The 20332-nt window shown below is 46.1% G+C and overlaps 1 protein-coding gene across 6 annotated transcripts in view; it reads left to right on the top strand.

The window, feature by feature from the left end:
- The first annotated feature begins 6300 nt into the window (after positions 1-6300).
- The window catches only part of CC2D2A (coiled-coil and C2 domain containing 2A), a 114362-nt gene continuing 100330 nt past the window's right edge, over positions 6301-20332 (top strand). For 2 of the 6 annotated variants that reach the window (XR_012501493.1, XM_045508695.2), the window contains exons 1-6: positions 6301-6486; positions 11545-11604; positions 13667-13750; positions 14173-14253; positions 14650-14740; positions 15673-15796. Coding sequence is in view for 5 of the 6 variants with exons in the window: in XM_045508695.2 (XP_045364651.2) it covers positions 13680-13750; positions 14173-14253; positions 14650-14740; positions 15673-15796 (367 nt within the window). In the remaining variant the exon portion in view is untranslated. Of the gene's footprint in view, positions 6487-7130; positions 10833-11544; positions 11605-13666; positions 13751-14166; positions 14254-14649; positions 14741-15672; positions 15797-20332 lie in introns of those variants that run through there. The other 4 variants (XM_074350004.1, XM_074350013.1, XM_074350009.1 and 1 more) reach the window with 4 other exon arrangements.

The following is a 20332-nucleotide window of genomic DNA, read 5'->3' as shown; positions in this document are numbered from 1 at the left end:
GAGTTCAAGTTATATTGCAGGGGGAGATGTATATCATTCAGTAAATTGGAAAATATAAATCAAATGTTGAAGAACGTGGTTTTATAAAATTTATGATTCAAAGGTGATTCTTCAGCTTCCAAGTTGGGCTTTATTTTAGTGATGTGTTTTCCCCTGTGATACATTTTTCTTTCATGGAAAATGAGTCACCTACAATCAAAAATATTATAAAATTCCAAGAGCCAATTGAGAATGACACATTCATCGAAAGCTGAAATTACGCTCCATATGTCCAGGTGTGAAAAGTATAGTTTAGCCATTTACTGACTTAAATAACGCCCCATTGCAGCTTTCTTCCAAAGACAATATATATAGCACAGGAGTTTCACCTCAGGTGCTATAATTTTCCCATGTTTATTCCAGTGTTCTAATCTTCCAAGGAGGCTTCAACTACATCATGCTTTAGTGGCATTACCCTTGAAAGCATTGAATGTATTTGTCATTTTTTTTTTTTTTTGGTTATACATGTAAAAATTATGTGCCTCAGAGTTCCATGTTAAAAAAAATAATGACTATATTTCATTCATCTATTCATTCATTCGTTCATCTATTTATTCATGTTTTTAAAGATGTGACTGCTACAGTTATTACTGCTTTGTAACAAATGGTCCCAAAATGCAGCAGCTTAAAAGAATCATTTTGTTATGCACATCGGTTCTGTGAGTCAGGAATTTAAACAGAGCAGAGCTGCTCAAATAATCTCTACTCCACAGTATCTGGGGCCTCAGCTGAGAAAACTGGAACCCTGTGAAGTAGCTCAGTGTTTAGGGGCTAGAATCCTCCAAAGGCTTGTTCAGGTGCATGTTCTAGAGCCTTGACTTAAGGACAAAGATTGCCAAACAGAAAATGTGCACATGACTTTTCCAGGTGGCCTGACCCCCTCACAGCATGGTGACCTCAGAGTAGTCAAACTTCTTCTTTGAGACTCTAAGCACAAAAGTTCTAGCAAACAACATAGGGACCACATTATCTATTATGGCTCAGTCTTGGAACTCGGTGAGCAAGCCAGCATCACTTCCCCGATACTTTGTGGGTCAGTGCAGTTACAAGTCCACTCAGACACAAAGGGAGGGAAAACAGACTCCACTCCAAGGAATAACAATGAATTTGAAGGTTTGGTTTTAAAACCACCACAGGAGCATAACAAGATTGATCACAGGATGTTTGTTACTGGGAATAGTAAAAGGAATATAACTACCTACATGTTAGAGTTTTAAAATAATAAGGAAATAAAATAATAAGGAATATTTTGAAAACCTTTATGCCATCAATTTTTAAACAAAGAACGGACAATTTCCTAAAAATATGTAATATACTAAAACAAGAAGAAATGTAGAATTTGAATAGGCTTATAAGAATAAAGAAAATTGTAATAGTGGTCAAAAATCTAACTACAACCAACCCCTCTCCTCAACACATACACACACACACAACACCCCCGATTCTTCAAAGAAGATGTACAAATGGCCGAAAAGTACAGTGAATTACCGTACTCAGCATCACTACTCATAGGGAAAAGCAAATTAAAACCACAGTGAGGTACCCCTTCACAGCTCTTAGGCGATCATCAAAACATGGAAAATAACAAGGCTTGGTGAGGACACACAAAAATTAGAGCACTTGCCCGTGACTGATGGGAATGTAGAATTGCTCAGCTGCTGTAGAAAACAGTTTGGCAGCTCCTCAAAAAGTTACACATAGAATTACCATGTGATGCAACAATCCACTCCTAGGTATATATATTGAATTGGAAGTAAGGACTCAAACAGGTACTTGTATGTGACTGTTCATTGCAGCATTATTCCTATTAGCCAAAAGGTGGAAATAACCAAGTGTTCACCAGCAGATGAACGAACAAGCAAAATGTGGTCTATGCATACAATGGATTATTATTCAGCCTTAAAAAGGAATGATGTACTGACACACACTACAACGTAGACGAACCTTGAAAACACTCTAAGTGAAAAGCCAGACACAAAAGGACAAACATTGTATGATTCCACTTCTATGAAATATGTAGAAGAGGCAAATTCATAGAGACAGAAAATAACGTAGAGGCTGAGAAGAAGAAGAAATTGTCATTTCTTGTTTAAAGAGTAAAGAGCTTCTATTTGAGGTAATGAAGGAGTTTTGGGAACAGTGATGATGGTTGTATGACATTGTGAATGTAACTGATGCTGCTGAATGGTGCACTTAAAAATGGCTAAAATAGCAAAGTTAATGTCATATATATTTTTATGTCATATACGTATTTGTAATAAAAAAAAATCTCACTGGACCCAAACAGTTTTATAGACAAGTTAACAAAACAGAGTGTGTGTGTGTGTGTGTGTGTGCATTAAAGAGTCAGAGAGAAACAGAGATAGACAGAGAAAGACAGGGAGAGAAAGATTAGTCTGTTTTTTTGATATTAGAATATTCTTTATTTTTCATAATACCACAGGAAAGGAAAAACAATAGGCCACACTCAGTAACGACACTAAAGCAAAACAAATCTAAATATTAGTAACTAAATCCAACAACTAATTTTTAAAATATCTTGACCAAGTTTAGGGTATACCAGGAATGCAAGAAAGTTTGACATTAAAATGCTTGTCAATGTAATCCACGACATTAAGGGATGAAAGAAGTAAACTCATATCTGGTTATCTCAGAAAAATGAAGGAGAAAAAAAAAGCTTGTGATATGTGATTCAACACCCATTCATGATTAAAACTCCTCAGCCAGATAGGAACACTTAACACAGAAGAAAGGTATTTTTGGATTTTGATTGAAAAGAAATCTACTAGATTCATTTATTTTGTTTGCATAAGAATTTGTGCCAGAAATGCCAGTTTTGAAAGATGCTTTTTAAAAACTTTTAAGTGGAATGAGGAGATGTATAATTCTTACGAACTGCTTTAGTTTAGTTAGATATTAAAAGATAAGGGAGGTCATTGTTGTTTATCTATTTTATATATAGTAGTTCTATCTGCTAATCCCAAACTCCTAATTTAACCCTCCCCCACCTTTCCCCTTTGGTAACCATAAGTTTGTTTTCTGTGTCTGTGAGTCTGTTTCTGTTTTGTAAATAAGTTCATTTGTATCATTACACTTCAATTAAAAAAAAAAAACAGATTAGGGAGGTCGTAACCGGAAGGTTGATTAGCAGAAGTGTTGTGAACAAACCCTACCTCTTATCAGCCGACCACTTCAAGTAGGTGACCTCTTACGATAAACATACGCTGTGTTTCCCCAAAACTCGTATGCTGACAGCTAACCTTCAATGCCACTACATTTAGAGACAGAGATTTTAGGAGGAAATTAAGGTTAGATGAGGTCTTAAGGGTGGGGCCTAACCTGATAGGACCAATGGCTCTGTAAGAGGAGAAAGAGGGAGCTTTCCGCCTGCGCGACCCACGCGCACTAAGCAAGCCCACGTGAGGACTAGGCCCGCAGGCTCCGCCGAGGGAGGGAGAGAGCCCTCCAGGAACAGTCAGCCGGCAACTCGGCTTAGGCTACCAGCCTTCAGAACGGTGAGAAAATAAACCTCTACTGTTTAAGCCGCCCCGTCTACGGTGTTTGTTAAACAGCCTGAGCTAAGACAACACCCACAGTTATTTTTTTTTCTATTTGATAAACTTTACAGCATTTACTATGTACCAGGACTTGACGAATATTAACTTCATAAGCCTTATAATGACTCGCTGGAGTGAGTACTATTAGTAACCTCACTTCACAGATGAGGAAACTGAAACCTTGAGACGTTAAGGAAGTTGACCGAGATTCCTCAACTTTAAGAGCCAGCATTCAATGTTTCGCCTCTCTCTCTTCTCTTCACTCCACGAGACACGGTGGACCTTGTCAGTCTCTCCTCCACGTCCTCCAACCACTCTTTCCTACTTTGCATCTCTCTGTGCCACATTTGATTTTTTTTAATCTATCTTTTATATCACGCATTATTTTCCAGTGCTCTCCTCTGTAATGAACCCATCCTTTGCTTTAAAAAAAAATCATGACTTTATTATTCACTTCTAAAAGCTCTAGCTGGTTCTTTTTAACCTTTGCCTGATCTTTTTAACAGTATCTCACTCTTCTTTCATATTTTCAAAGCCTCCTTTTAAGTTCCTTTACGGCCGTTGTTTTTTCCCAGTTCTCCTGTGTTGTCAGAAGCTCTTGATGTCTTTCAGCACCCTCTGATTGTCTGCAGACTCCTGACCGTTCGCCCTCGTGTGTCTGACTTTGGATCGTGAGTGCATCTTCAGCAGTGTTTCCCTGTGGCAGTCCTGAACTGACTACTCCAAGGTGTGTCCCTCCAGAAACCTTCTGTGTCCGCTCTTGCCTCGCACCCCACGGGGATACAGTAGTCTGAGACTATTTTTTAAAATGTGTCACTCGGGGGGTTCCTAAATGATGTAGGTAGCATAAATAAGGCAACTTAAGCAGCATGGCACCAGCCAATGGTTCTGAAGTCTCTGGAGAATATTTTTCCCACCACGCACAGAGCACCAATGGAGAGGGACCAGTTTTCTCGTGGGCTCCCTGTGCCAGCACTAGCTGGTAGTCTCCTTCAATTCAAAGACTTCTTTCAGTTCTGAGAGTCTTCCTTGGATGACTTCTTTGATAAATCCTACCTTTTCATTTCCGGGTTCTCTCTTTCTGTACAGCTACAAGTACTGAATTTCCTAATCTGTGCTCCTCTCACTTTCTCTGGAATGCTTTTCTGGAAAGGCCAGATGCCAGTTCTCTCACTGGAGGGTGCAGAAATGCCAGTGTTGGGGGGGGGGGTCTGTTTTTTGTGAACATTGAACTCCTCCAGAAAATCACATCCCATGTTTTCCAGTTTGGTGCTGGTGGAGGCGGGGCAGGGCATCGCAGGTGTGTGTGGTCGGCTCAGCTGGTGAGAAGGGCTCACAGTGTGCCCCGCCCACCTCTCCATTTCATACCCAGTTTTCAGCCTGGAGAAACACCCACCCTCTGCTGCACCTGAACTTGAGACCAATGTCTCCAGCTCAGCTTCCCTGGAGAGGAAACCCTGAGTTTCTCTGGGAGGCAGACAAGGGCCCCAGGGAGGATGGGCATGCTTCCTCAGGCTGCCAGGGGTAAGGGAGGGTCTGAGGACCCAGCCCCCCAGTTCACAGACGTTCACATCCTCTTCCATGCTCAGCTTCACGGCCCTCCTCACTTGTCTTGGCATCTGACTGTGGTTATTTCCTGGGGCCTCCATAACAAGGCACCACACCCTGGTTGGCTTAAAACAGCAGAATTGTCTTGCCATTGAGGAGAAAAGGGTGAGAAATCACGGTGCTAGAGGACTGGTCTCCTCTGTGGGCTGCGAGGGAGAGTCTGCTCCAGTCTCACTCCCACTTCCGGGGGCCTCGGGCCTTCCCCGCCTGGTTGGTTGGGCTCTCCCTGTGTCTCCCCGTGGCCTTCCCTCTGTGCACGGCTGGCTGTGCCCAAATCCCCCCTTTCTATAAGGACACGGTCCTACTGGACTAGGGCCCAGCCAATGGCCTCATCTTAACCTGACTACGTCTGTGAAGACCCTGTGTCCAAATAAGGCCACGTTCGGAGGTGCGGGAGGTTAGGACTTGAACGTATCTTTCTGGGGGACACCACTCAGCCCATCACGCTGCTGAGACAAATCCCAGTTCTCTCTGGAGTTCTGCAAAGTGGGCCAGCTCACTTCCTCCTTCCTGCGCCTGGCTTGCCCACCCTACCACGCACATGTGCGCGCGCACACACACACACAGACACACACACACACGCACACACACTAGTGTACTTGGAGTGTGGCTTTCTTTGGTCTGTTCATTCCATTTCTCTGCCATCTGCTTTGCCTCTTTTTTTTTTTTTTTTTTTTGCTTTTTGAGCCATAACAGTTACACCCCCATCAGTAAGTTCAGTGGGGCTCACAGACTACACAGGGGTTCATCTTGCACATTTACTGTTCCATGCTGAACCAGAAAACACTCCAGAGCAACCTCCAGGGAGCCCGTGCCGCAGATAAGTTAGACATCCTTGCCCTGATGCTAAACCACCCGCCCCTGAGCATCGCCTGTCATTTCCCAGAAATGCCCAGTGAGCAGATGCCATGCGGGAGGGGACAGCTCTGAAAGCTGGACTTAATTTTGACCCAGCTCCCCCACGCCGATTTCTCTTTGTGCTTCTCCTGCAAGCTGGGCGCCTCTGCTCACCCCGCCTGCCTGTGTTCCACTGCTACAAGTGACCTGTCACTTTAAAAGAAAAAAAAGCCAGCGAGTGACCGTCCTTAGGAACGGGTTGCTAAGCGGGTGTTTTTGCTGAGACGTGGCTGCAGCTTCCCAGGGAGCAGCCCGGGGCGGCCCGACCTTCAGCCTTTCCTTCCGGGATTTTTTTTAGAAGATTCAACAGTAAGACCCATCTCTCTCCACTTTCCTTCCATCCCAGAAAGCGGGACCTGCAAAGTGCCTTGTAAAGTTCCTTAAGGTAAATCGGTTGTCCCCGGGAGCAGGGCTGCAGCAGCGGGAGTCCGCTTTCCGTCGCGGGCTTGGAGTTCAGCCTCTCCCCTGGATACCCTGAGCCGATTTAATGAATTGTTCATGCAGGGGTCCTTGTTTTTTACGTTTTACTTTCTGGAATCAAAACATAGAGCATGACTCGGGCTGCTTTGATTTGAGCCACTGCCTGGTGTCTGGTTTGCAAGAAATGTTAAGTCTGGCTCGTGCCAGCCTCTGGGTGGGATTCCTCCCAGAAGGTCTCTCTGCTTCCTTCCCGGGACTTCCACGCCATCCTGTTGTGCTCTGGTCTCCCGGAAACACTTGCTGCTGCATTTCTGGGCCCTTTAGTTCAAACTGTTCGAGAGGCAAGATACTAGTTATTGCTAGCTTCGCATCCCTTGGCACGAGAGGAAGGGCTGTTGCAGACAAAGGATGGCTGCTCTCACCAAAAGACTACAAGGAAATCTACCCTCTGCGATTTAAACTGATTGTTTCCCTTCATTGCAAACAGGTGCTCTGAAAGGCTCATAAAGCTTAACAGGAAATATGTGTATGTTTACTGGGTTTTCGTATAACTTATTCTGCAAGTATATTCAGCACCAGAATGAAATCTCTCTCAAATGATCTCCTAGAGCTCATGCAGAGTCATTCTTTCAAACATTTATTGAGCATCATCAAGGCACCAGGCTGCAGCAAGGTGCAGATGTTTAGAGTGAGCAAAAACGTGCTAAAGCAGGTCAGAAGCTCAGAGCTTACTGGGAAGACAGACCTATAAACAGATCATCACAGTACAATGAGCTAAGAGCCATGAGAGGTTTATAAAAGGGTTTGAGTGCTTACAGCACAGCGAGACTTCTCCCAGGGAGGGGCCGGGAGCACTCAGTGCATCACATAAGTGCACTGGGCACGTGTCACCTCACACAGCCCCACTGTGGTATTTCTGTGTACTCTTTGGAGGCGACATATGTTATCCTGAGCTGATGAAATGATTCCATAAAGCTATTTGTCACTAACCTTGACTACAGGGAGGTGTGGCTGGAATAACTGGTAGAATTAGGTAATGAAATCAAAAGGGTGCACATGGCACCTGCCCGGGGATCCAGGCTTTAACAGAATAGGACAGAAAAGGCAAAGTGCTGTCTACAAGGAGCACACGCTCAAGGGTGTGAGGGCAGCGGGAGGTTTCAGAAGCACCACACATGGAAACAGAAAGGAAACTGCCCTGAGCCCAGCGGGGAGAAGGGAGAGAGGGGCTATGGTTATTGGTGCCAGAGATTGAAAATTGACAACCAAAGATGATAATGGGGAATTTGGCGTCACCTAAGGTCTTTCTTACGACTTTTATTCCTGTACCCTAAGTGCTTTCCCCCACCCCATCCCTTTCTCCTCCTTTTCCCCATCACTTTTTCTTGATAGTAACACTTACTAGTACCGAGAGCCTGGTCCAGGCCAGGCATTTTACTCCAGTCTGTCATTTAACCCTGATAAAATAATCACTCACCGAGGTAGGAATTATGATCACAAGTTTCCAGACACAGAAATGTACCTCAGAGAGGTGCAGGCATTGCTCCAAAGTCACATAGCTGATAAATAGAGCTGGAATTTGAACCCAGGTCCATACAATTTTTTTTTTTTACAAAGGTCTCCCTCTTTCTGTAAACCCATGTCTTCCCTGTTCTGGAGTAGGACGCATATGCTGTATTATTTTTTAAGCAGCTAAGGTTGAATTGTGTTACATACAGTGCTGCCCTTTCCATATACCTTCATTCCTTTATTCCTGCATCCTGTAGAATTCCCACAGGTCCTCAGAGTATCTGACAACCCTCAGAAATGGTCCATTTGTTTGGATGAAGATGTCAGTACTTTTCTTGAAAAATATCTTCTGTTTTTTTGCACTGAGTTAAACTAAATAAATCATTGACCCGGGCTAGCCAAAACCCTTTCTCGTGGGGTCAATGCTCTGCAGTTTTCCATTGTAAATATTTCCAGAATAACAGGCTAACAGAGAAGAGTTTCTATATAGTTACTGACATCGCTAAAGCAAGAAAAAGTGTGGAGACAGAGGCAGAGCGGCATGGAGGAGGACTCTGGAGTCACTGAGTCTCGGGGTCAAACTCTGAATGTGACCTGTAATAACTAAGATGGCAAATCACGTAAGCTGTCAGAGGCTGACCTCCGAGGAAAGCCCGGGTGTGCCCTGTGTAAGTTACGGCATGTGCTCCTAAGCTGGAAATGCAACTGTGAGACCCAGTGGGAACACAGAGCCAGGGCAGTAAATCGCAGCTCTCATTCTGATGCTGCCGATAGGAATCTACTAACAGGCACTCAGGGCACATCAGGATGACAAGCTGCATATTAATATTGGGTAGAATTGATTAGTTTTCTTAGCAAAAGTGTTCATAGAAAAATAAATTTGAATGTCATCTGATTTCCTTAGAAACTCATTCAAAGGTAATGATCAGAAAAAAATGAGGAGAAAAAGTCCGCCCTGTTACATTTTTCATTTTCTACTTCTCTTTCTTTCATACATAAAATTTTTTTCATTTACTGAGAATTTTTTCAGTTGCTAAGATATTTCACAGCTCTTTTTTTTTTCTCACTTCATAATGCCCAGAGCTGGGGTTTAGAGAGCGTCCATGCTCTGTAGCATTTCATTTTTATCACCTGCCTCCTCATTCTCGTTAGATTGCCTCCTCACCCTTTTATTTTCTTTGCTGCTTTCACCATTTCCCTTCCTCCATTTTTTGTCACCTGTGAGGAGGTCTGAACGGGAGACAATAGAATTTCAGATGCTTTATTTCCCTTTAATGTGCTAACTCCCCATTAGGGTCAATGAAACCTTGAACATGTCAGATGAGCTGCTTACAAGACTAGGTCCCAGTTAAGATTCAGATTCCGTGGATGTTAGGAAGGGCTTGTGATTTGTCAGGCCTGGTGTTTCTCCCCGTGTTCTCTTGTTTAATCTTCATAGCAGCCCAACGAGGACAACACGAAGCTTTGAAGGGTTCCAGAATGTGGCCAAAGGAGACACAGACAATAAAGAGTGATTTAGTCATTCATTCGACACACATTTGTTGTGTCTACTAGATGCCACAGTCCTAAGCTCTAGGGGTAAACAACAAGCAAGCGCTCCTGCCCTCTTGTAGCTTATATTCTAATGAGAATGGGCAGACAGTAACAGATCAGTGCAGGTGTCCGCTGCTGATAAGTGCGATGAAAAAGAAATCGTGATAAGGTGGTTAGGTAGTTTCAGAAGAGGGAGGGTGGGAGGTTATCATTGTTTTATGGGTGTTTAGGGAAGATCTCTCTGATAAAATGAAATCTGAGCAGAGTCCTGTAGGAATCGAAAAAGAGGAGGGAAGATGTCTCAGGAAAGAGAGTTCCAGGCAGACGGAACAGCAAGTGCAAAGGCCCTGAGGTGAGAAGATTCAAGTGCAGATCCTCTGAAAGGATTTAGGATTTACTCTGTTGAGAGAGGGAGGTCACTGGAGGATTCTGAGCAGAGGAGTGACATGATCTCACTTGCATGTTGAACAGTTCACTCGGCACCAATGCAGAGAACTGGCTTTAGGTAGCAAGCACAGTGAGAAGCAGCGATGTCAGGAGGCTCTCGCAAAACCCCTGGGAGACGAGAGTGCTTGACCAGGGCAATGACAGCAGGGCGCTTAGAGGTGCTTGGTTTCCTGGTATAATCTGAAGGCAAAGGGGGCAGGGTTTCTGACGGACTTGATGCGGTGTATCACATGACAGAGAGGACTCAAGAAAGACGCCAAGGCAAACCGGCCTGGGGACAGTGGAGTTCCGTGTATTGCAGCATGGAAGGTTGTGGGACAAGCAGGCCAGGCATTCTGGGAGATGTGAATTTGGGATTCAGTAGGAGACAGGACGAGCTCAGCAGGGGAAGGCGTTGAGGTGCTGGTGTGCTGCTCGGAAGATGGGGGAAACCGGCCCAGGAGCCTGAGAGGAGACAGTCACCAGTGGGTCGGAGGAAACCAGGAGAGAGCAAGTCTGAGATGCCAAGTGAAGAAGATATTTCAAGAAAAAGAAAGTGACCAGTCACTTTCATTACTAAATGCCTCTGACGGGGCAAATGAGGTGAGGGCTGAGGACTGATCACGAGCCATGGGGATGCCGGGTTACAGAATCCATTACAGGACCTGGCAAGAGCAGTTTCAGGGAGTTCAGCGCTCAGGAAAGAGAGGGTTTGAAGAGTTTTCCTGTAAAGGGCTGAACAACTGAGTAACGTCTAGGAAGAGATGTGACGGCCAGAGAGAACTTTTTCCAAGGAAGGAGCCTTTGTACACGGGCAGGAATGACCCTATTATGATTATGCAGGTGAGGAGGGAAAGTTGTCTGGGCAGGGAGGGGAGGGGATGGGAGCAGAGGTCCCGGAGGGAAGCAGGGAGGGGCCACAGCAGCAAGCAGAAGCCCAGAAGGGGACATGACTCAGTGTGGTGGGGGTGGGGCTGGGGGGGTGGGAGGTTGGGGAACCCCTCTCTGGCTTCATCTCTTTGCTCATTTCAGGGGGGGGGCGGTAATTAGATTTATTCATTTTATTTCTTAGTGGAGGTACTGGGGATTGAACCCGGGACCTCATGCATGCTGAGCAGGAACCCTACCACCGAGCTATACCGTCCCTCCATCTCTTCGCTCTTGAAATGAGAACCAAGGCCAAAGGTAGAGCGTGAAGGTAGAAGGGAAGGTGAAGGTTTGAGGGGAAAGGAGAGGCTGTGAAACAGTCTTTTAGGAGCTGGATTCCAACCAGGCCACTTACCCCAGGGGCAGAACCCTTTCTGGCTCGAGCTCCTACACAGGAGAGCCAGGCTCACCACCAGGCTGGTGGAGACAGAGGGCCTGGCCTCTTTCCTTCTCTGGGGCTCATCACCACCTATCCTGGGACCCGCAAGAAGGCACTCCTTGTGAATAGCAGGTCTGCTCAGCCCCAACAATCCCCTAACCATCAAAGTCAGCTTCCGGTTTGTCAACAAGAAGGAAGATGTTTTCCCTGAGTTCAGCTGGCCTGACTTCTTTGTTCTTTGCCTGGCAGGGAGGAGCCGACACAGCACAAATGAATCCCAAGGAAGAAAAAGTGAAAATAATTACAGAGGTGAGTGGCTGCTTAGATGTCCCTGGGGGGTGTGTCTGTGTGTTAAGGCTCATGTCACACGGGCTGGTGAGTGAGGAAGTTAGGCCAGCAACGAGCCTTTACTGCACACCTACTGCATGCAGAAGGGGCCATGTCAGGCACGTGGAGAAGAGGGGCAGGTGGAGTAGGAAACTCAGCTCCAGGGTGGAGTGCCGTGAAGTGGCTTTGTAACCATCTCATGAATTCCAATACACGGCAGTTCTGAATTACCACCTACCGTGGGGTCCAGTTCTGCTGAAGCACATTGATTTCTAAAGAAATTCAAAATGAGGCCAACAATGGCAGATTACAACCATTAATAGAATCCTCTGTCTCATGGAGTCCTGCAACTTCTAACTCACTGTATGTGAAGCATCATTAAACACCATGTGGACCAGAGAAGGGAGGCCGTCTCCAATTTGAGGACTGTAGCATTCCGAACAGAAGGGAAAGTCTTCCTCTCAGTCCTTGCTTCTCTCTTGGCTCCAGCGTTCAGTCACTGGAGACCACAGAGGTAGAAGTGGAGACAATACGCTATTTTCAAAAAGCCTGAAGGAACCCAGATAAAACCATGCAGAGGAACTTTAAGCAAGATACCAAGTACTGACAAATCACCGAAATCTACACATGCTCATCCGTTCATGCAACAGATATTTACTGTGCCTCTGGTCCCAGGGGAGACAGCAGCGAACAAAAGCCCTGAGCCCTCATGGAGTTTACATTTGGTCTAATTTGAAGTTTACTACTGGAGTTTTCCATGGATGGAGGATCAAAACATTATTGGAAAGCCAGAAAAAAAAAAAAAAGACATAGTTTTCTCACAAGTCTATTCTAAGGTAATAAGAACAGTGTTGAATTAAGAACCACAATTGCACACCTCTGTACTATCATCTTAGAATTTAAGTTGGAGAATTCCCGATAGGCCCTGAAGAAGGAGGCCTGGGTGAGGATGGGCCTTGCACCCAGAAAATCAGTCAGAGAGATCAGGTCCCACAGACAAAGGAAAAGCCCCAGCTACACCCATCCCTGGTTGGCACCTCAGCTCCTTCGTCTGCAACTGAAGTTCACACCGTCTCTAACCTGACGCCAAGGATGCCGCTGTGTGGTTGGAACCTAGCCCAGCAACCTGCCTGCCGTGTCTTTTGACATCTTAGATGATTAAAAATCTATTCTTTGTGTTCCAAGTTCGTTTCGGTATAAAAACAGAAATTTCCCAATTTTAGGGGAAAAAAAGCCTAATAAATTAGATGTACCAGGAGAGGTTCTGGGTTCCTCTTGCAACTTCTCTTATACCCACAGGTGCTGGTGCTCTGGTTTGTGAAACTCTAGGACTAGAAAACGTGAAAGCTTGAAACTTGAGAGGGTTTGGCTCTAACATTTTATGACTAAAACTTTAGAAAGCATAATATGGGAAAAGAATCAAAGTTTGCACTGTTAAAGGATTTCTCCCTTTTCAAATAGACCTGCAAACATTTCTTTTAAATTGAGACTTCTGTGGTGATTTAACATGGATTTTCACTATTCTCCACCTGATAGTCAGGCTAGGGAGCAGAGAAGCACAGCCCTGGAAAAAAAAAACCCTAATATGATTCTGATGTCACCCTGTGCTGGGGTTGTCTGTCCGTCTGGGCCCGAACATCTGTCCTGGCAGATTCATTTGTTCGTGGCCTTCATTAGATCACAACTTTTGAGGGAAGTCACGGGGAGTATCTCTGTGCCCCCAAGGCCGGGCACACACATTAAGCACTCAATAGATGCCCTGTGCATGAACAAGCAATGGAAGCTCCAACAGCATCTCATTGACTTCCCATTTGGATATGCTTTTCAAGAACATGTCAATTTGGGGAAAAGTAGATGGTGGTGGCTGCTTAGATGGGTCAACTGTCCCTTCACACACACTCAGCGTTAGTGGGTGGAGGCTTCTGGGCAAGATGATAATTTTAACACCTAAAAATCACACCCCTGGTCCTCGCTTACCACTCTTTCCCAACTTACACACACACACACACCAAGTGACAACTCTTCCATTTGCATTTTAACAAAGGAGTTCATTGAAGATGGTGAGGATGCAGATGAGGGGCAACGGAAGAAGACCAAGAAGGTTCCAAGACAAAAAAGAAAGAAACAGGTAAGCAATGACAAGAAGCACAGTCTGTCTAGCAGGCTGTTGGCTAATAACCCGCTGCATGCAGAGATGCCACGCATCCTCCTGTGGGTACCAGCATTTGGCCTTCGCTGGGAGAGGCAGGGATGCGAGTGGATGGTCCAGGTGTGGACCCTGTGCTGGGCCTGACAGAGGACCCTCACAATGAAGCCATGGGCAGTATTTGGAACATTTTTCCTCTAAAGTGTTTCCCATCCCCCAGAGAGAAGTTTAGAAATGATGGAAAAAGCCCCTTCCAACTTGTCATCAAAGGTCATAAACTAAGACCGGCGATAGATGGCAGTGCAGGATTACAAACCTTGGGGAACTCCCACTCTCTCCAACTCCAAGCCCAAATTCCACCTCAGCTGAAACCAGAGGCTGATTCCCGTCTCCCGGGCCTGCAGGCAGCCCCTCCCCCAGTTCTGCCCTCTGCAGAAGTTGCCCTCTGGCCGTGATCATCCCCGTGCAAGCTCCACTTTCTCAAGGTAAATAAATTCTCTTGAAAAGGAGTCGTCCTCTGAGGAGGGAGGCAGGGACGATCTCGTGGATGGGTGATTTGTTTGGAATCAGCCAGATGCCAGCAGGGGAGGGAGGGGAAGGAAGCGCCATTTTGAGCCAGCAGCCACGTGATGGGGCTGCCTGGAGAAGGGTGGCCGGGGAGATGGGAAGGGTACCGGGACCGAGAGCCCAAGTCAGAAAAGAAACCCCTCTCCCTGCTCCCCCTCACCCACAGCACTCCTGTGGGGACGAGCTCCGTCCGGAGCCCCCTTCTCTGCAGCTGGTGTGGACCCGTCCTGGGGAGGGACCAGGGGTGGGAGGTGCTGCCTGGCCATACCGTTGGTCCCTCTGGACACTGAGAAAGCTTTAACCCCATCCTGTAGGTCAGCCAGGGGCTCTGCATCCAGGGCCAGGGGGCCCCGCGACAGCAGATGGGCTGGTGCGGATGGAAAGAGCTCAAAGGCCACAGGCACAGTGAGCAGTGGTGACCAGGCCTGGGGGGTGGAGCTTGGACTGCCCGGCAGAAAGCGGCAGGGATGGAGTGGAGGAGGTCATTCCAGGCACAGCACTTCCCTGAGGCATCTCACGCACTGAACTGCACAAGAGCGTCTGTCACAGACAAGGTGCAGTTTTGAGGGTGTTGGCAAGAAATCTGGAGGAGTGTTGCTTAACCCTAGTGGCACTTCAAAATCACTTGGGGATTTTTTTTTTTAACTAAATGCCTCAGGTCCACCCCAGGCCATTTATTTAAACCAGAATGTCTGCACTTTGCATGATGCTTGATATATAGCAGCATCTCAGTGAATGGGCTATTTTTAGTTCCTTTTTTTCAGAGGAGGAAGGAAGTTTAGAAGTTCAATACTTCACCCAGGGTCCCATAGTAAATCTGAGTTCAGAGCCAAGCCTTTGTCTGGTCCTAAGGACATCACTCACCCATGGCCTCCATTGCCACGCTTGCCCCTTCCTGCCCTCCTCTAAGAGTCTGGGGCAGGAACCAGAGGCTATTCTTTGCCCTGGATTAACCAGAGGCACTTGGACAACTGTTTCCAAATGAATTGGGAGTTGGGATCAAATAGTTCAGTTGTAATTTCCCTGCTTCTCTTTTCCTCCAGATTTCTACAAAGTGCTACACATTATACCTAGAAAAAGTGAAAATATTCATTTTATTTTGGGATGCTGCAAGCATTTTGCCCAAGAAACCTCTTAGAGAAACTCAGGATCCACACCGCTTCCCTGGAGGGATGGGGAGGGGAGGACCACATCGACTCACATGGCAGAGATGACAGTTATCTAGATCTGAATAGTATTACAATCTGTCCCTTTGCTAAGTGACCCATCTCATCCTGAGATAGGATCTGAGTCAACCAAAGCCCCGGGAGTCACAACCTCTGACCATCTGCCCACAGCTGCCAGCTGCTGGCCCCAAGGAAATGGTGTCTGAAAACTCCCACCTCGAGGACCAGCAGGAGCCCGTGCAGGAAGGTTCTGACACTCACCTCCTGAGCATGACGAGTCGACGAGGCCCACGAAGTAAGTGTCTCTCAGTTCTGTTCAACCAGTAGTTATTAATCGCCTCTTGTGATCAGCACAGAGCAACATTTGGATTTCTCATGGGTATTATTTTTCATATATGTCCACTGCCCACCCCTATGCCAGATTTCAGCCCAATTCTGTGGGTCATCTTCTAGGTGAGCATCTGTCTAGGAGACAGGACACAATCCCAGGATATATTTATATAACCACATAAGTTTGGAAGCATTCACTGAAATAGAATGGTGCAAATAGTCAAATAGGTAGAAATTCAAAGGAGGGTGAAATAGTTAGGAAGGCATATTTGTTAATGAAATCGACTGGAATGAGATGTTGGAAAACCTGAGGAGGTTTCTGAGGCTCTTGGGGACCTTGCTCCTTGTGGACCCCTGCTTTTATCCCCCCAGCCCCCCCGACACACACTCTCCCTTCCTCGTCCAGAAACCGTGGCCTGTATTTTACAGCATTATTCTTCCCCACTGCGGTCAGCATCAGTCATTATCAGATCATTGTAGGGAAACTTACTACCCCTCCCTTGTTGCTTTTCATGAAAAATGGAAGAGACCAGAGGAGAAGATGAGTTATACTTTTCAGTTGTTACCTAATCATTACACAATTGATACCCTGTTTCCCTGGAGCTGAGCTGGGGAAGAAAGTAACTATTGGAAATTAGAAGGCTTTGGAAGCAGGCTCATCTGAAGGCCAACCCTAAGAAAAATGCAGTTCCCATCCAAGAGCAGTGACACAATAAAACTGTTACCAATTAGTAAAATAGAGCCAGGATTGATCCCAGAGAGTTGCTTCCTTTCCTAAATGGGCAAATTTATTCATTAGTGAAGATTACAATTTGTCTTAGTATGCTCAGGCTGTCCTAACACAGTATGCCATAGACTGGGTGGCTCAAACAACATCTATTTTCTCACAATTCTGGAGGCTGGAAGTCCAAGATCAGGGTGTCAGTGTGGTCAGAGTCCAGCGAGGCCTCTGTTCCTGGCTTGCGGGCGGCCGCTGTCTCCCTGTGGGCTCACTCTGGTGTCTCTCCCTGTAAAGACACTAATCCTTTTGTGAGAGCCTCACCCGTAAAACCTCGTTTATCCTTCACTCCCTCCTTAGAGACCATATCTCCAAATACAGTCACATTGAGGGTTGGGGCTTCAACATATGAATTTTGTGGGGACACAATTCAGTTCACAGCACAACTATTGAATATTTAAGCAGTTATTTTAAAAATCAAGGGGGGAAATGTCAGAAAGTGTAGCTGATAATGAAGGCTCAGTGTTGTCATGGAACGTGAGTTCTTTTCTTATTCCCAAAATGGGGGAAACACTCTTCACTGTCACCATGGGAGTGATTGTGAGGATCAAATCAAAAAAAAAAAAAAAAAAAGAATGTGGAAGGATTTTAAATAGTGTGCACTGTTTTAAACATTTATATAGTCTGCACTGGCGTTTTAAATAGGTAAATGAGCAGTAACTGAGGTGTTTAGAGTAAGAGACAATCTATGTGTTAGTCAAGAGTAGAAAGAAACAAGACAAAAACAAAAGCTGCTCTTTATGATTTGGTGAAGGAAAGAACAACACAAAGCTAAGATTTGCCGCCTGAGCAAGGTCATGACCAGCTGGTATCTGGCAGCCCAGGGTGGAGCTGAAAGCTGTCTCTGACTTGGTGGCACTGATGGGTCAAGATGTAGAAAAAAAAATCCCTGGGAGTGAAGTGGTAGGTATCTGATGGATAAGAAGCCTGGGTGGTCAGGCATCACTCAGAAATGAGCGGTCAAGACCAGCAGAAAGTCAGTTTTGTGGATGGGAGAGTGGAACAGATTTCATCCATTATGTCAACGCACAGTAGAGTGAGAGGCAGAGAAGTCCAGGGAATGAGGGCCACAAGGAGTGTTGACCTGAGATGGGCTGGGCAAGGCACACAGCAGAGGATGTGCGGCATCTCCATGGTAGACTGCTGAGTGGAGAGGACTCCAGACCGAGGGCTCGGGAACGCGTGGCCACATGCAGAAAGCTGTGCATCCAGAGCGAGGCGGAAGCACCCGTGTCTTTTATGACCTCGCCTGGGAAATCACACATGACTGCCATTTGTTAGAGGCATGAAACGAAGTCCAGCCTGTATTCAAGAAGAGGGGAGTTAGGCTCCACGTTTAAAGAGAGGTGTGTCCAAGAAATTTATGGATGTACTTTTAAACCACCACAGTCATCTTTCTTTAAACCTCTACTCGGAAATCTGTAATGAGCATCACATAAAGTCCTCCACAGTCTGGCCCCGTCCAGCTGTGTTCTCACTCCTCTCCGATCTGCCTGCATCCTGGTTGTCTGCTTACTGGCCTCTGAAGGCCTCGGGACCACCTGGCATTCCCGGGCTTTGATGTCTACTCAGAAAGCTCTCCATTCATCCCTTTGTTAAGACTGTGACAGAAAAGCAATAGAGTGTGTCAGTGAAGACCACGGTCTCTGGCATCAGAAAGTGTGGGTACCAGCCTCTGTCAATTCCTTACTCGCTTGGGCAAGCTCCCCCACCTCCTTAAACTTCAGTTTCTTTATTTGCAAAATGGGGACAAGAATAGAATGCCTTAAAGCTTCCAATGAGTTTAGATTCCAGTTCCAGGATGAGAGGGTAAAAAAGAAAACAAATGAAAAAGGAAGAAGAAGCACAGTAGATCTACTGTATGGCCAGTGGTGAGAAGTGTTAGAGAGAAAGATAAATTAGCAGGACAGGGCTGCCGTGGCGGTGAGAGCAAGGCTTGCTGTTTTATAAAGGTCATCGGGGGAGGCCTCCCCAGGAAGGTGATGTTAGCACAGAGGCCTGGAGGAAATGAGGGATCCCTGAGGAAAGTGGCCTTAAAGCGCTTGGTGAAGGGCTTGGTGTGTTTAAGGAACAGCAAGGGGGCAGGAGAATGAGTAAGAGGAAGAAGAAGGAATAGGGTCAGAAGGGAGGAGGGGAACCGGACCAGCCTTGTGGGTCCTTCCACTCTTGATTGGAGTGAGATGAGAGCCAGGGGAAGGTTGAGCAGACGAGGGATCTGGGCAGACTCCAGGCTGAAGTCTGCTGGGCTAAGAGCTGACTCTGGAAGGAACAAGGACAGAAGCCCAGAGACCAGGTAGAGGGCACCAGCAGAAATACAGGTGGAGGCTGGGGACTCGGGCCAGGGTCATCGTGGATGGGATGGACAGGAGTGTGGGGATCTGGGGGTCTGGAAGGTAGAGCCAACAGTCTTGTGCTGTATTGAGCCGGGACTGCGGAAGTAGGGAAGATGACTCCAGGCTTTTCAACGTGAGCAACTGGGGAAATGGAGTGACCATTTACAGAGAACAGAAAGATGGTGGAAAGAACAGGTTTGAGGGTAGACAGCAGGAAAAGACGTGCAAGGTTTCAGATGCCTATTTGATATGCATTGGGGATGGATGGAGGGGTCTGGATGTCGGGGAAGAGGTGGAGGCTGGAGTGGTCTCTGCTGACCTTCTACCTGAAATGGCACTTCCCCACCCCATCACCTGCTCTGTCCTCCCCTCTGGGTCTATTTTCCTTCAGAGCACTCATACTCAGTTATCCGGCCCACTCCAGGTACCTGCCCCCCCCTCCGGACGGAAGTTCCCTGAGAACAGGACTTTGATCTCTCCATTCACTGCTGAACCCTAACCCCAGTGCCTAGAGCAATACTTGGTCCATGGCAGAGGCTCAATAAGCAAGTTTTTTCTGTACAGCACAGGGAACTATAGTCAATATCGGGTAGTAACCTACAGTGAAAAAGAACAGGGAAAGGAATACATGTATGTACATGGATGGCTGAAACATGATGCTGTGCACCAGAAATTGACACAACATTGTACACTGACTATACTTCAATTTTAAAAAGGGGGGGGGGTTGGAAGTTGTTGAGAACTCTGACCTACGCATAACAGCAAATGCTTCAGACACGGCCCGCCCACTCAGGTTGTGTAGCCTTGTGGCAGAATCAGTTGATGGGAGAGGCTACACTGAAGCTGGACTGGCCAAGTGATGGGAGCATCTTCCATAGTCCTCCCCATCTGCCCCATCTCGCTCCGGCTGGCTATAAGAACACAGGGTCGGGAACATGGTTCTCCCGTGACTTCAAGTAGGCTGGCTGCTTTTTAGAGAAAGGAATTTTCATCACACAAGCCCATTTTCTCCTCTACCCCTTTTATTATTATTTTTTTCTCCAGCAAAATTGGAAACATAACTCTATTTCCTCTACTAACAACTCTTCAGCCCATCAATTAAGGCTTTATGTGTATGGTAATCAGCACAGCTTTTGATACACTTAAAGTAAATCAGATGACACCAATTCAACTGCCAAACCATTAAGATCCTAAACATAATGCCCTCTGGAGCCTCTATTTTTTATGAGAAAAATTCAAGCATACACAGAAGTAGATAAAATCTAGTGAACCTTGTGTGCCCATCAGCAGATTCAAGGATTAACAAGATTTTGCCTCATTTGTTTTTCTTTTTTCATCTCTGCCAGAATATTTTTTAATTGTAAAAAAACACATAAAATTTTCCATCCTA

Source organism: Camelus bactrianus, chromosome 2 (genome assembly GCF_048773025.1).
Source record: "Camelus bactrianus isolate YW-2024 breed Bactrian camel chromosome 2, ASM4877302v1, whole genome shotgun sequence".
In the NCBI taxonomy this organism is placed as follows: domain Eukaryota; kingdom Metazoa; phylum Chordata; class Mammalia; order Artiodactyla; family Camelidae; genus Camelus; species Camelus bactrianus.
Note: the sequence above shows the minus strand (reverse complement) of the source record. Positions and strands in the feature narration are given on the sequence as shown.